This window comes from Drosophila willistoni, assembly GCF_018902025.1.
Source record: "Drosophila willistoni isolate 14030-0811.24 chromosome 2R unlocalized genomic scaffold, UCI_dwil_1.1 Seg200, whole genome shotgun sequence".
Classification (NCBI taxonomy): domain Eukaryota; kingdom Metazoa; phylum Arthropoda; class Insecta; order Diptera; family Drosophilidae; genus Drosophila; species Drosophila willistoni.
In genome coordinates, this window is record NW_025814051.1 from 3,542,415 (window position 1) to 3,558,694 (window position 16,280).

General features: G+C 34.4%; 2 protein-coding genes across 2 annotated transcripts; both read right to left on the reverse strand.

Moving 5' to 3' along the window:
- Positions 1-414: 414 nt before the first annotated feature.
- On the reverse strand, positions 415-2,442 carry LOC26530204 (signal transducer and transcription activator). The gene is made up of 5 exons (XM_047011000.1): positions 2,357-2,442; positions 1,663-2,143; positions 1,138-1,596; positions 779-1,072; positions 415-713 (listed from the first exon to the last, which is right to left on the reverse strand). The coding sequence occupies exons 2-5, from the start codon at positions 2,126-2,128 to the stop codon at positions 481-483; spliced, it is 1,452 nt and encodes a 483-aa protein (XP_046866956.1). The 5' UTR covers positions 2,129-2,143; positions 2,357-2,442; the 3' UTR covers positions 415-480.
- Positions 2,443-5,285: 2,843 nt separating this feature from the next.
- Positions 5,286-7,272, reverse strand: LOC26528977 (signal transducer and transcription activator). Its single transcript, XM_015178555.3, has 4 exons — positions 6,695-7,272; positions 6,147-6,608; positions 5,804-6,085; positions 5,286-5,742 (listed from the first exon to the last, which is right to left on the reverse strand). The coding sequence occupies exons 1-4, from the start codon at positions 7,137-7,139 to the stop codon at positions 5,363-5,365; spliced, it is 1,569 nt and encodes a 522-aa protein (XP_015034041.2). The 5' UTR covers positions 7,140-7,272; the 3' UTR covers positions 5,286-5,362.
- Between the last annotated feature and the right edge of the window lie 9,008 nt (positions 7,273-16,280).

The following is a 16,280-nucleotide window of genomic DNA, read 5'->3' on the forward strand; positions in this document are numbered from 1 at the left end:
AAAACCGATTGCCTCTTCTTATCAAATTTCGTTGTTTTAGGTTCAGATCTTTTCTTCAATGTACTTAAGAAAACCAGAAATGTTTAAAAATAGTTTGTAAAATGGAAAACAAAAATAAAACAAAAAACTAAAAAACAAAACAAAAAAATAATAATTTTTTCGACCTTTCCACTTGTTAAAGATAATGATCATTTGAAAATTCAAACTTAAATGGATTTGGGTGCTTCACGAATTTCTATATTTAAAATGCAAATAGAAGATTTGCTTCATTTCCAATTTTCTATATTAAAAAAGTTCAAGAGATGTTGTGTATGATCACAGGATAGGATGTAACCGGGTCATTAAAGGCAAAAGTTGAGTCCAAAATTTAGTATAACGTTAATGGAATAGGAAACAATATTTGACCTATTATAATTATTGGTATACACTTATAAAAACTGATTTATTTAATGTTGATTTACATAGTTTTTCCATTATGAATTACATGAGCATGAGCTGAGGATAGTTGGGGGCCGCTAATGGAGGTCGAATGAATTCTTGTAAAACTTCATCTCGATTAAGGACTCTCTCCCTGTGAGGTGAACACAAAAATTGTGCTCGAGTTGAATTGTAAATACAATTGGCCAAACTGGTAGCTTCAACTAGTTGCGGCTCAAAGGGTGGATGAATGTACACAGATGTATTGGATACCTTTTCGACAATGTTTAGAGAATCTTAACAAAAAGGAATAAAAGGCGTTAAGTTCAAAAACTATTGGAGTTTGCAAAAGAAAACTTACTTAGATTAGTTTCCGAGAACCGTATTAGAAATGTACCAACGCTGTAGTTCTCAAGAAAATCAACGGCTCTTTGCCTACTAATGAAACCCGCTATAAGCCCAGCATTCCACATAGCACTCACAGATACATCTTGGCGATTATTATTTTCCTCATTATTATTATTCGATCTGGGCTGCAAAAATTTCATAAGGCTATAAAACCATTCCCAAAATGAACGATCCTGCTTCCAGTGAGTCCTAAAAATCTTTTCCGATGTAATCAATTCATTTTCTTCGAATTCCAGAAGAATTTCCCCTGAAAATTTTATAATACTTAAGCTTGTCATTTTGGGTTAATGGGTTTTCATTTTCATCACTTACTGATATATTCAATGTTGACCGCATGCAGCAAAAAGTTTGTCCTTATATTAAACTCATGTACCAGAGCCGCCTTTAAATTCTCGCATGAAACTGATTGTTGGACTGTAAACGGCTCATCTGTTTCATTTGGAAAGTTATTCATCCAAAAGATTGTAGCATCAGCCAGTCGCTCCTGATTAGAATGCGATGCCTGAACCACTGGTTTGGACAATGCCCAGATGCATTCCATTTGATTGTTGATTAAAATTTGGACGTGAAATAGTAAAGCACACTTTTCTTCCAAAACGGGAATTGTATTATCAAAACGTTTAGTTTTTTGCAATTTTAGATTATTGAATGTAGCTAAACGCTTGTCGTCTCTATACGTCAAAATCTGACTGTTATTCTCAAGTACCGGTGCTCTTTCAATATCAATTCGAAAAGAATCCAATCTTTCTTGAAGCTGTCTTATTTGATTGCCTACAGAGCGAATAAATTACAATTTGTTTATGGTTTATTGTGGTTTTCATGTGGTGTTCTACTCACTTGATATAATATTACAATATACTTCCGGTGCTGGCATGTGCAATTCATCCGCAAAGAGACATCGAAATTCAGCTTTGACATAGATACCCTTCTTTAACACTTGCGTTGATATATCCACATGACAAACTAACTTCATCAAATTAAATTTGTCTTTCCTTATTCGTGTCCTTATCTGATGTATCGAGTCGGATACAATTCCATTGCTCAAATTTAGAATGTTATTAAAAAATTGTATTAAAAATTTAAAACTACGGCACTGATGGGAAGTGAAGTTTGGGCCATTGCTAATTTGACAATTACGATACTCTTCCACAAATGGTGTTAGTGTACAATATCGGACAAATATATTATGAATAGTTGTTTCAAAATTTAAATGATTTTGGTAGAATTCTGATTGAAATTGCAATTCTTGAAGGTCGGAAACTAACTGCTCGAGTTCAGCTGAAAATACTGAAATTCCATCCATATTAGTTAGCCAGAACTAAAAAGAGAAAGAAAAAATTAAAAAAGTAAAAGTAAATAGAATAATGTACTAAAAACAAGTAAAGAGAAATGGATACTGGCCCATTAAATTTGGCTAAAAAAGCAATATATTTAAGTTTATTTTATATAAATTTTAAATCGTCTAATATGCCCTACCATTTCATTCGATATTCCAAATATTATCTTGAGTAAAAGTATTAAAAATACTTACATTTTTCTCAATCAACTTAAATAAACAAAGAAATTCACAATACTAATCTGGCAAATTTAGTATTTCTTTCTTTTATACGGAGAGGAACGTCCGAGTTCGCCAAGCTCTGCTTCAAAACTAAGCCGCTCTCAGCATACGTCTTGCTTCGTAACTAGTGCCCACGTACAAGATAAGCCCTTATATTAGTCGCAAGAAGAAGGAAATATTTCTTATTTGGATTTGGGCCACATAAGGTGGCTTTTGCTGATTAAAATTCCCAGAAACCTTAATCGAAATAAATATATAACGACGTATTTTTGGTCGTCATGGCTTGTCTAATTGTTGATAACAAACCTTCACTTATCGCTTACTTTGCACATTCTTTTCTGAGAATGTAATTAGTTAGTGTATGTATGACGTGATCATATATATACATATATACGTATGTTATTCTCATTAAAGACCTACACCTAAGGGACACCTTAATATACATTTATCTTTAAAATCTAAATATATGCAGTAGTCGCCGATTGCTAATCGTAGCTTTGAATATTCATGTTACTTTCACTCAGATTATTTTCGGATTGGCAGTCAGTTCCGGACTCTGCAGTCTATTCTGGTCAAAAAGTACGCCGTCTAGGATGCCTTAGAATTTCCTGTCATTCCATTTAACATTGCAAGTCATTCAGCAACATTTTACCTGACACTGTGCAAAAGCTGCAAGGGCTTTGATGAGAGAAGTGACAGACCTGTCAATTTATGTTTCAGACTAACATACTACACGTCTACACTGTACAAAACACATTCAAAGTTCAAAAAAAGTTAGAGAACATCACTTTTTATACCCTTGCAAAAAGGGTATATTAATTTTGGTCAGAAGTGTGCAACGCATAGAAGGAAGCATCTCCGACCATATAAAGTATATATATTCTTGATCAGCATGACGAGACGAGTTCATATAGCCATGTCCGTCCGTCCGTCCGTCCGTCCGTCCGTCTGTCCGTCTGTCCGTCCGTCTGAATCAACGCAAACTCCTCCTAGACCGTTGGAGCTACAGAGCTGAAATTTTGCATGTAGGCTTGTATATACTGCAGGCGTTGTATATCTCGGATTCAGCCGGATCGGATCACTATATCATATAGCTCCCATACAAACCGCAAAGTCACGAACAGTGACTTTTCTTAATAACTTCGTTATTTTCTGAGCTATTATCATGAAATTTAATATTGGTAGGTTAATTACACATATAAACGACTGTGCCAAATTTGATCAAGATCGGGTGACTATATCATATAGCTCCCATAGGAACGATCTTTCGAAAACAGTGACTTTGGTGAATAACTTCGTTACTTTTGACGCGATTGCTTTCAAATTAAACATTTGTTAGTTTAATATATCTGTTAATGACTGTGCCAAATTTGATAAGGATCGGGTAACTATATCATATAGCTCCCATAGGAACGATCGGTGGAAAACAGTGACTTTAATCAATATCTCCGTTATTTACTATGTAGGCCGTTCTTTCGCAAACATTAGCCTTTTTAGCTTAATCGTTTATCCACTAGGTAAGGAAAGAGTTACCAAAAAAGTTGCAAGGGTATACAAACTTTGACGCGGTCGAAGTTAGCCCCGGCCCTCTGGTTACTTTATAAGATGTCTTTTGTGTGGATCTTTATTTAATACTCCAGGGAATGTGAGCTGTAGTGTATTTGTATACCCTTGCAGAGGGTATTAAAAAATTGGTCAGATGTTTGTAGCAGACAGAAGGAGACGTTTCCGGCCCCATAAAGTATATATATTTGCGATCAGCTATGTTTATTTAGCCATGTCCGTCCGTCGGTGCAAATCAACACCACGCCTCCATCTTAAGAGCTTTTGGGATAAAACTTGGATGATATTTGAGCTACTTTTAACCCGGGTAAGATAAAGTATGAAAATCGTCAGGATCCCACAACTATATCTTTAAGTGCTATTCGAAAAATCGGTGAAGCGCAAGCGCGCTTTGCCAATTCCTGGCAAGAATTGGGTAAATAATAAACGACTCAAGTCGTTCCATTGGGAAAAATGTCATCGAATAGATTGTACTCTCAGGAATACACTATTGATTACTAAACAAAATTTTGGAGCACTTGGCTCCACAAATGACTGAATGGCACAAGTTCGGATTACTTATCAAAAGTCGCATAAATGTTTTTTTCTATGCAAATAACAACTAATCCAGTTGATAGTTTCTAGGTCTAGTTCAGAACTGATAAGTTCAAGCAGTCTATGTTTTTTTTCTTGGAGCTATTTTATACTAATTCTGTATACTATCTCATATTTACTAAGTGTGCGTAGAATTGGTTTGACGACGAGGCACGACTGAACAGACATAGAATGCTAAATATATATGCGAGAGCATGCAAATACACAGTACTTTTTAAATCACACTAGACGACGTCCCCATATTCTTATCGCGCCATTAGAACCTTTACATTTGACAAGCACAGGAGCACTCTAGCACCAACTCGGAACTTTTATTACTGTAGATGTTGTAGTCTTTGATAAAATAACTTTTGTTTAAGTTTTGTTTTAGTTTATTGGCGATTCTCACCAAGGTCTTTGAGAAACTACTAATGGAGGTTTGATTCCTGATCACCAGTTTGGCTCCAAGAAATGCCATATTACCCCCGAATAATGCCATAGCATATTGGGAAGCATTAAGCTTTTAAGGAAGGAAGGTCTGAAGATCTTTTTGGGAACATACGACGCACACACGAAATCCACTCAGTTGACGTTCACTCCACGGATACTAATTAGTGAATACCATTTCCCCTTTTTAACTTAACACAATCCTCCTTGACCCTGCGGCGAAACATAAAGTCACTAGGCAAGAAAAAAACTTTAACAAATTAAACAACTTTATCTTACCATAAATAAGTTCTTAAATTATTTAAATAAAAAGATAAAATTCTTTTTTGAGTATTATTGTATAGTATAATTATATGCTGCAAACTAAAAATATTTAACACAAATGACTTATATTATTTAAGATTCATGATTATTAATGAGTTCAGAAAATAATTCTTCACCATAGTCGGGAACATCAGTTGATGGATATGGCAAATCTTTTAAGTAAATATCAAGGTCAAAATCAATGTCGATATTAATATTGATATCAGTTGATGATGGAGATTGTATGCCAATGCTTCTTGGGTAATTGGTCGTATTTGATCCTTCCGTTGCGGGTGTCCTTAAAATTTCGTTTCGATCTCTGATTTCTCTGGAAAAGACAGAGAGCAAGAAATCTGCTCCTGATAGTTGGTCAATGCACGTTGCCAAGCCGGCACAATTTACTAGTTGTTGATCCCACGGGGCATAGACGTGCACAGATGTATCCGACATCTTTTGAACAGCATTTAGAGAATCTAAAACAAAAATGTTGTTGGTTTAAATAGGAGTTTTCTTGTTTTTTAGGAGAAAACTTACTCATGCTTGATTCGGAGAAGCGAATTAGAAAAGTTCCAACACGTTGATCCTTAACAAGTTCTGCAGCTTTTTCATTGCTTATGAAGCCAGAAATATGACCAGCTTGCCATATAGCCTGCACCGAAGTGTCATTGATACCGTTATTGTTACTGCTTCTGGGCTGCAAAAACTTCATAAGGTTATAAAACCACTGCCAAAAGGAATGAGTTGGCCTCCACAACGTTTTCAAAAACATTTCCGATGAGATCGATTCCTGTCCTGCAAGTGTCTGAAGACTGTTGTCTGCAAATTGTTCAAAAATAAAATCAATGAAATACGAAATATTTGTCATATAGTTTCTTACATATATGTGCAATGTTCACGTCACACAAGGGCCTATGAGGTATCCTTTTATTGAATTCCTTCTCCAGAGCCATTGTCAAATCCTGACATGAAACCCTATCGTAAACAGTAAACGGCTCAGGGGCTTGCATAGGAAAATACGTCATCCAAAAGATTGTACCCTCAGCAATTCGCTCTTGATTAACATGGGTAATCTGAACCACTGGATCGGATAATGACCAAATTAACACTTTTTCCGTGTTCACGACAATCTCAGTACAAAATAGCAAAGCGCATTTATCTTCCAAAACTGAGTTACAATTCGACAAGCGTTTAGGTTTGATAAGCTTCAACTTTTCAAAAATAGCACAACGCTTTCCGTCTTTATATTCCAATGTCTCCACTGAATTCTCAAGAAAAATAGATGCATTCTCTACTATTGGAGAAGGATCCAAGGTGTCTTGAAGTGTTTTTATTTCAGGGCCTGTCAAAAGATAAATATTTTTGAGTAATCAACAAGAAACACGAAAATTGTCAAGGATAATCCGGTTCTATAGTTTGAATACTTACCAGATAAAATATGGCAACATACACTAGGTGTTAGCGGGCTCCAATCATCCATAAGGAGACATCGAAAAGTCGCATTAAAGTAATTGCCTTTCTTTAAAATTTGCGTTGTTACATCCACATGACAAACTATTTTCATCAGACTCAATATGTTTTGTTTAATTTTTATACTAAGCTCATTTATTGTCAACTGATTAGTCCATCCGAGAAAAGTGTTGAAAAATTGTAATAGCAACTTATAAATGCGGCACTGTGACGGATTAAAATTTGGACCATTTGGCCCGATACAGTTTTTGAAATATTGACTGAATGACACAAGTTTGGAATACTCTTGAAATATCGAATAAATGTTTTTTTCCACAGATGCTCTGTCGGGAAGAACTTGCAATTCATTGCACTTTGAAAGCAATTTCTCAACTGCCCTCTCATATGATAAAGTTGGTTCCATATCAATGTTTAAGCAAACGTAAAGAAAATTAGAATTTACTATATATTTTACGGATGTTTATTATACATATGTTTGTATACTGATAGTATTTAGAATTGTTTTGAATGCCGTACGGCTGACCACATCGATCCGGAGGCTCATGAATAACTGAGGGATTTCTCTCATTTGCCGACGTTTAAAACGCGAAGGCGATAAAAACACAAAGAGAGAACGAAATAGCGATTTTTCAAAATAAGTTTGAGAGCAGGCAAATATATAGTATACATTAAAATGCAACAGCGATAAAATATTGATTAGATAAGTTATCGAATTTCTTGGAAATGAATTAGGTCTTGTTCATTGCTGATAGGTGCGATTAATTAAGCTATACCCTTATTATGTGCAGCGCATAGAAGGAAAGTGTATATAAAGTATGTATATATTCTTGATCAGTACGACGAGACGAGATCATATAGAAACATCCGTCCTCCTCCTAGACAACTGAAGCTATAGTGCTGACATTACGCATGTATGCTTCTATATACTACACGATTTGAATCCGGGATATCATACCGAATCGGATCACTGCATAAAATAGCTCCCATACATAAGCAAAATTATATTATCAGACGATCTTTCGCGACCATAAGACTTTTTAGATAAACCGTTTTTTCACATTGGCAGTTAAGAGTAAATAAAGAGTTAGAAAAATATTGCAAGTGTATACAAGATTCCATGCCCAAAGTTATCTCCCGCCCTCTAGTATTCTGTTAGTACTTTACACCTGCAATAGCTCCGAGTCATCCAGGTGACGGGGCTTGCCGTCTCCTTAATCTTATCGCTGCATGAGAACTTTTATACTTTTGCGCTTTAAAACAGTTAAATTAAACAATAATAAGTTTAAAAAAATATAGACAGTTGTACATTTTCGAAAAACAAAAATAATTAAATAAACCAGAAGGCCGGGGCTAACTTCGACCGCGTCAAAGTTTCTACACCCTTGCAACTTTTTTGGTAACTCTTTCCTTACCTATAGCTATCAAAGTGGAAAAACGTTTTATCTAAAAAGGATAATGTTTGCGAAAGAACGGCCAACAGTCGTAGCATAGGAAATAACGAAGATATTGATCAAAGTCACTGTTTTCCACCGATCGTTCCTATGGGAGCTATATGATATAGTTACCCGATCCTTATCAAATTTGGCACAGTCATTAACAGATATATTAAACTAACAAATGTTTAATTTGAAAGCAATCGCGTCGAAAGTAACGAAGTTATTGACAAAAGTCACTGTTTTCGAAAGATCGTTCCTATGGGAGCTATATGATACAGTCACCCGATCTTGATCAAATTTGGCATAGTCGTTTATATGTGTAATTAACTCACCAATATTAAATTTCACGACACTAGCTCAGAAAATAACGAAGTTATTAAGAAAAGTCACTGTTCGTGACTTTCCTGTTTGTATGGGAGCTATATGATATAGTGATCCGATCCGGCTGAATCCGAGATATACAACGCCTGCAGTATATACAAGCCTACATGCAAAATCAGCTCTGTAGCTCTTACGGTCTAGGAGGAGTTTGCGTTGATCCAGACGGACGGACGGACGGACGGACGGACGGACGGACATGGCTATTTGAACTCGTCTCGTCGTGCTGATCAAGAATATATATACTTTATATGGTCGGAGATGCATCCTTCGATGCGTTGCACACTTTTGACCAAAATTAGTATACCCTTTTTGCAAGGGTATAAAAACATTAATCTGAAATTTTCTACTAAGACTTAGCAATGAAAAGAAAACAAATCTATGTCGTTTGCTGATTTGAATAAATTTTAACTTTAAAGATTTGGGTAATCTAGAATAAACTTAAAGCTTCAAATTGCTTAGAAATAATTAAAAATGCTACAAAATCAATTTTGAAAAGCTTTAAATGGAATTATACTAATATATAATAATTATACTACTGCTTATGTTTCGCTAATAGTGCAATTAACAAAAAAGTTGGTCAACTTGTAATATTTAAATTGTAGTAGACTTTTATTATGTTTTAGTCTTATTTTTCTCTTTCTATTTCTTTTTGGTGTACAAATCGATCGGTCGAGAGAAGAATTTATAGGTGTTGACTGATTGGCAAGCTTTTAAATAACAAGGAAATACTATATTAATAATTTCAAACAAATTAACTCGGACTACTTGTTATAAATGTAGGGTGCAGTACAGTTCAAGCGATCATACATTGAATTGGTTTGAAACTTGACTAAAACTTTCGCCTGGAAGCTTTTAGTTCAACAGACTTAACTAGCATTTAAAACTATTCCTCTGAAGGTGTATTTTTAACTCTTACAAAGAGATAATGATACATTTTTGCATAATGCATTTTCATAACTCAAATACCAAATGCAAACAACAAAAAGCTGGTAAAACAATTTACATTCTCCACATAAAAGTAACGTAATGTCGCTTTAAAAAACGAACTTTCTTCTTATATCCTTTTAGATACTTCCACATAATAACAACAATTTTAAGTTTATTATAAAGAATTAATTAGGGAGTATTGCAGCTATTTTTAAAAAACATTCCATTGTATTTAATATATAGCTTTTCCATGAAATTTTGTATATCAAATTCTAGAAGTCTTACCTCATGCCTTTGGTTACCCTCTCAAATTGAAATGCCACATTTTAACGTTAAGCACTTGGCTCACATGGAATGGTAATATTTTTAAAACCGCGCGTGTATGTGTGTGTGTGTGTAAAGGTACATGTAATTGTGTGCCTACCTCAGTCTGTTTACCATAATTACCTGTTTATAATTAATTAAAATGCAATAAGCGTAAATTTGATAAAAGTGGCACGCACATGCTTACACTGCAGCGTTAATTTTACTTCTACCATTTGTTGCTGCCTTTTTTTGCGTTTTAATGGCCTGTCAGCAATATTTTTGCAGACACTGTGCATGGCTAAATGAAATTAAATTGATAAACTAAATTACAATCGAATAGATAAAGCGTAATAATGCAGGAATTAATTCATAAATTATTCAATGGCCCAGCACAAAAGTGGGTAACAACAAACAACCTTTTTCTTCTTTTGCCCGTTTTTGCCATTTTCCACAATTTTCAGCTCGAATGGAAAAACTAATTTGTGCGGCCGTTCAGGTCAGAAGTACGGCGTAATAGTGTGATGGTGAGGGAAACCGCATAAAATTGCTGCATAAACACATTGGTTGGCATTTCATGCGTTCATATTGACCTCATTCTCACTGGTCATCCCACCCACTCGACACCGTCTTCCTGACTTACGCATATTGACCATGAATAACTAGCGGAAATGCAATACGAGTTGTGGTCACGTTTGCTGAATGGCTTCACCACTTTGGTCTCCCACCATAAAAGCACCTGATGATTCATTGTGAGCAAATTCGTCCGTCTGTGTCAATCATGAGGAGAACAATAAGGCTGAAGGGGTCGACGTGTTCACTTTAATTGCGGCGACATTTTGATTTATGACAAAATGAAAGTCAAATGACGGCTACCAGAGTTTGTGGCGGATGTACAGTGGTCCACTTGGAGAATGTTTTTTAATTATTCATTAAATTCAAAGTTTATTCTAAAAAGTTAACATTTGTGTATCAATATTTTTATTCATTTGTTGTGATGCCCTTAAAAATTGTCAAAGAGTGATTGAATTGTTTATAAACTTACTAAACGTTTAAAGTGTTTGTACTCACAGATAAAAGATTACAAATCTCAGTAAGAAACTATTAAGACCTCTTAAAAGTACCTCCTAAGTAGACCATTAACACTTTTTTTTTGTGATTCTCAATCTCATTGTTAGATAATCTTGCTTATTTTAACTAAAAATTGTATATTTTATGTTATGAATTTGATCAGCGTTTTTATAAATCTTTAAAACTTACTAAACGTTTAAAGTGTTTGTACTCACAGATAAAAGATTACAAATCTCAGTAAGAAACTATTAAGACCTCTTAAAAGTACCTCCTAAGTAGACCATTAACACTTTTTTTTTGTGATTCTCAATCTCATTGTTAGATAATCTTGCTTATTTTAACTAAAAATTGTATATTTTATGTTATGAATTTGATCAGCGTTTTTATAAATCTTTCGCATGGGGAATTTTTACCAAATATTTTTTCTTAGTAGCGTATAATTTCATTAGTTCCATAAAATTCTTAAAAAAAAAAACAAATTTTAAGACATGTTTTCAAACTTTAACTCAAACTTGTACACAAATTTTAGCTTTACTTTGTTTAATAAAAATTACTACATTACTACAATGACATATGGATAGATTTATATGTCCAGACATTAGTCCAATGTTATGTTTTCAAAAGTTTTCACATTGTTTTTAGATAAAACTCGTTCAAGTGCTACTTTATAGATGTGACACAGGGTGATCATAAATTTCAATTAACATAAATTTCTTGCAAATAACATGGGGAAAAGTTGGCAAAAACTTCAGGCACAAGTACATTTTCAATTATGGTCCGTTGGCAGAAGTTACCTCTAAATTTCGTTTCTATATTTTCCATTTATTGCGAACTCTCTCTCGCTTACAGAATTCTTTGTGTGTCTGTTTATGTGTGCACTTTTTGAGATGCACTTGACTGCTGGCAAAAATGGGGTGACACAGAGATGATGGACAGAATGGAAAAAAAAACCTGAGTAATAGGGTTAGAATTTAAGCCACATACACACATCACATGCTTGGCAAATGGTCAGAGGCTAAGCAAATTGCTGAAAGGCGCTTATGCAAAACGATAAAATGGGAAGACAACATAAAAATGGAAGCAAAACCGCCAGCACAAATCCTAACCCAAAGGCAATAAAACCAATTTCAAATTGTTATTTTAAGCGAAAGTAACAAAAAGACAAGAGGTTGGGTTGGGCTGGAGGATGGAAGACAACGGCAAAAAAGAAAAGGGTTAAACTAAGGTGCAAAACCAAGCAAATAGGAAAACAAAACGAATGGCAGAGAGTCGTAAAAAATCAAATATCGATGGCGTAGGCAACAAAAATCAAATCAACTGAACCATTTCAAGGTTGAACGAGATAGGAGCCAAATGCAGAAGCAGAAAGAAAAGTAAAAGTTTTTCTTGTAGCAAAAGGCATTGTTTCCAAATTTTTCTCTGCATGAAAATTGCCTCAAAAAAATATATATATGTGTATAAACACACACATACCAACCATATATACATATGTATGTGTGTTTGTATGTTTCTAGACACAGGTAAAGAAATGTTTTTTACTGCCCTTTTCTGATGAAATCAGCAAAAGATATGTGGACGAACTAGACCAAATGGGGTTTGGGTTTTGGGTCCTTGCAAATCTTTAGAAGGTAATAAAAATGGCAAGACATAATGAGACGCACAGACCCAAGTAGTGTGAGAAAAGAAAGGCAAGGGGATGTGGTGGATTGTGGGTTCAACAAATCTCGATAAAATGTAAATTGAGCGTAAAACATTTGCGGATTTCTTTTTGCAGGTGTAAAACATTTTTAGGTGCTTGCCACTTAAATGAAATTAACTATCCGAATTTAAGTTTTCGATTAACTTATCTAAAAATACACAAGTAGCAGCAGCTTGTCAACTTTCACTATGGCAACTTGAACATGTTTCCACTACAATTTCTTTGTTCATTCTTTGATAAATTTAAAGTAAAGGAATGTATGAAGTGAGCTCAATTGACTGAAGATGAAGGTTCTCGAAATGTTCTCACATGCAACTTGTACTATATTTGTGTAGAACTATTTTGTTATATTTTCATTCGATTTTTCCATTTGACTTCGCCTTTAAGGCTCGTGTCCAGTTTTAAAGGTCTACATACAGCTGTGACAGCTGCTGTAGCATTTGAATGTCACGTAACTGCAATGACATGAAATCATTTCCATTTTCATGGCTAAAATGCCTTTTAATGGCCGGGGGCCAGCAAATGTTGTGCAGAATTCTATATAATTTATGTGACACAAGCCATTGCCAAAATTATGTGCCAGAAATTGCAAGGCAAAATCAGGCTCTATCCTCTCAACCAGGAACCAAAGCAATGTGAATAGAATCTCTACAAAGGAATTGGCGGGCAGCATTTTTTATGAGTAATTTGATATTGCCACGCATTTTTATTGCAAACAACAACAAAAATAACACAAAAAAAAAGAGAAGAAAAAAAATTATGATTCTGCCATTATTGTTGTCCTATGAGTATTTATGTTTTGGTTTTTTTTTTCAATAGAATTCACCAGGAGCGAAATAACATTTGTATATTTTTCTTTTATTCTCCTGCTCAACATATATCTTTAAAAATGAAAAATTTTGTTAAAATCTTCCCACAAATAAAGCTAAAACTAGGCCAATTGATAGGTGCTTTGCACTTTGATCCCTTGATGACTTGTTTCTAAGTATTGGTTCATTAAAACTGTAATCTGAATTTCTTTGACAGATATTGTTGGTATAGGAAGATGAACAAACTGCCTTTAAATTCATAAGATACTCAAATAAATACAAGAGCAAACAAATTTGATAAACTCCAGTTTGCGTTCGAAAACGCTCCTGAATTTACGCCAAATGAGAGAAGACCAAAACACCCATAGAATAAAACAAAACAAAAAGAAATGTGGATAAACAAAGGCAATGCAATTACGTGACAGTGACAGAGCAAGAACAGCGACAACAACGAAAACATCGATGACGACAATGGGAATGACAATGACAATGGCAATGGCAACTGCTTTCCTGGCCGAGTTGCACGTAATTTACCAATGGGGTGTGGCCATCGGACAGTCGCAGACACTTTTATTGCAAATCATTTCAAATGCTGCAAATGATAACAACACGAAACGTAACAACAAAAACGACAACAACAACAACAGAAGGACAACAAAAAAGAAAAAAGGCAGTTCAAAGGGTCTGCAAGCAGACATGACATTCTTTTGACTGAAATGGCTTCTCTGTTTGCGCAGCATTTGAATCGATTTAAGGTGCAACATATTTTAGCCAGCGAAAATCATAATAAATTAACCTCGATTTGGGGTCGGATATATTGTTGCATATTTAAATGCTTTAGAGGCTCCACAATTTAGGTTATTTTTAATATAGATTATAGTCTAAGATAAGTGCAAAACGCAAACAATGCGCAGACTACAGTTGATTTCAGCTTTCTCATAAGACACCTTAGAATAAAGCCATAAACATATACGTTTTCTCAACAAATCAAAATTTGATGTCTTATAGTATATATAAGAATCACAAGTATATATTTCTTGTGATTCTCATCATTAGTAAAAACAAGATTTAGATGGTTTGATGCTTTTATTATTACTTAAGAGTAAAATATTATAATGGCTTGACACCACCAAAACTCAATGAGAAACTTTACCTGTTCTATTTTCAAAATGTGAATTGACGTTTTAAAAATCAACCAAATTTTGTCATTTTTGAATTAAACTAGCGAACGAAATATATCTCAATTAAAGAATTGATACAAGAGAATAAATTATTCGTTATTAAATTTTGGGCTTAAAACCTAAACACTCAAAAGTGGTTTAAAATTAATTACTGTTTATAAAATTTTCGTTGCCAACCTATGAATGTACATGTAGAGTATGAATGTTAGTCGTCTGACGGGGAAACACACAATCGGCAGTCATTGAACTGTTACCGCAGTGTTAGAGCGGCCGTGTTTTTCCCATATACAAGTAAACATAATACATTTACATAGTAATAGTAAATATAAGTATTCAAAACAAAAACACAAAGTATATACATATATTAACAAAGACCTATGACATTTTGAAATTCTCAAGGTTTCATATATGTAGGTAAGATTATTTAATTTATTCATCGTCTCAAGTGATAGGCTTTTCCAAGTATGAATCACTTTTTGGTGGAACAAAAACTATAATTGCCATTTGTTTGTTGTATTTAAAAGTTAAAAAGTTTTTCTTTTACAAAAGACCTCATTAAAGTTAGTAGTTTGCCATCTATCTATCCTTTTTCACTTTCCACCTTTGCCCTGCGGTTTTTTTCGTTTTACTTTTCTGCACAGTTTAACTTATCATTAGGGGGCAATCAAAAAGTTTTACCTGTGCGTAAATTTATGCCCTCTTATCTTATGCGAAATCAAACATAAAACTTTTAAGCTTCAGACAATTGAGCTTAATATGCATAAAGTCACTTTTTTCGCCTCGGCGTTTGCCTTGTCAACGCTCATAGACATGGACATAAAGCCGCAAAGTAGGCAACACATATTTTCACTTAGACTTCCAGCAGCTTAACGCATACAAACATATGTACATATGTATGTATAGATACATATAACTGAGATAACAGAGAGGAACCTGAAGGACAAAAAGAAAAAAGAAAAGAAAGAAAAACAGAATAGAAAAATTGCACCGAAACGTCTGTCTAATAGAAGCTTAGGCTCAACTTAAGCACAATTTGAGCAATGGACCAAAATCCAAGTATAAAATGACAAATCTGATTTATGTGGCATTTCTTTGATAGCAAGGAACACGACCAGCAGCAGCAGCAGCAGCAGGAGTAAGGAATAAATAGATGTCCCAAAGACCACACAAACACCTTGGCCTAATCACATTGAGTCTCTATCTTTGTACAGATGAAAACAAAGATGACCATCGGCCATTGTTTAGTTGCTCATTTGTGGCCATTTGTTGTGGCCGTGTGTTAAGTATTTATCAAAGGTACTTACTCTCTTTTGTCAGCTTATTAGTTAGTTAGGTTTAGCTCTGACTTATGACTAAAATCCTGACATGTACATATGTTTGTCATTTATTTGGATCTTAGGTATTTTAGATCTTCATTTCAGATAGATATAGACTTAATGAAACTGCATGAACAATTTTTTCCAATGCTTTACATATTCACTTTTAAATCGATGCTTCCAGGTGTATTTTTTGCAAATTACTATCTTTCCTTTTTTGCAGTTTTCCTTAATTTTTTGGGCATACTTCTTTGTTTTTGTTTTTGTTTTTTTGCTTGGTTTTATTACTAAACGTTTCAGGGGTTTCCACTTCTTTTTATTGTTGCTATGGCTGCTTTTCTTGTTTTGGACGCGGTAGCCTATTGTCACGTTCGGCAAAGACATTTTCACGTATTTGAAATATTTTCCAAAAATTACCCAA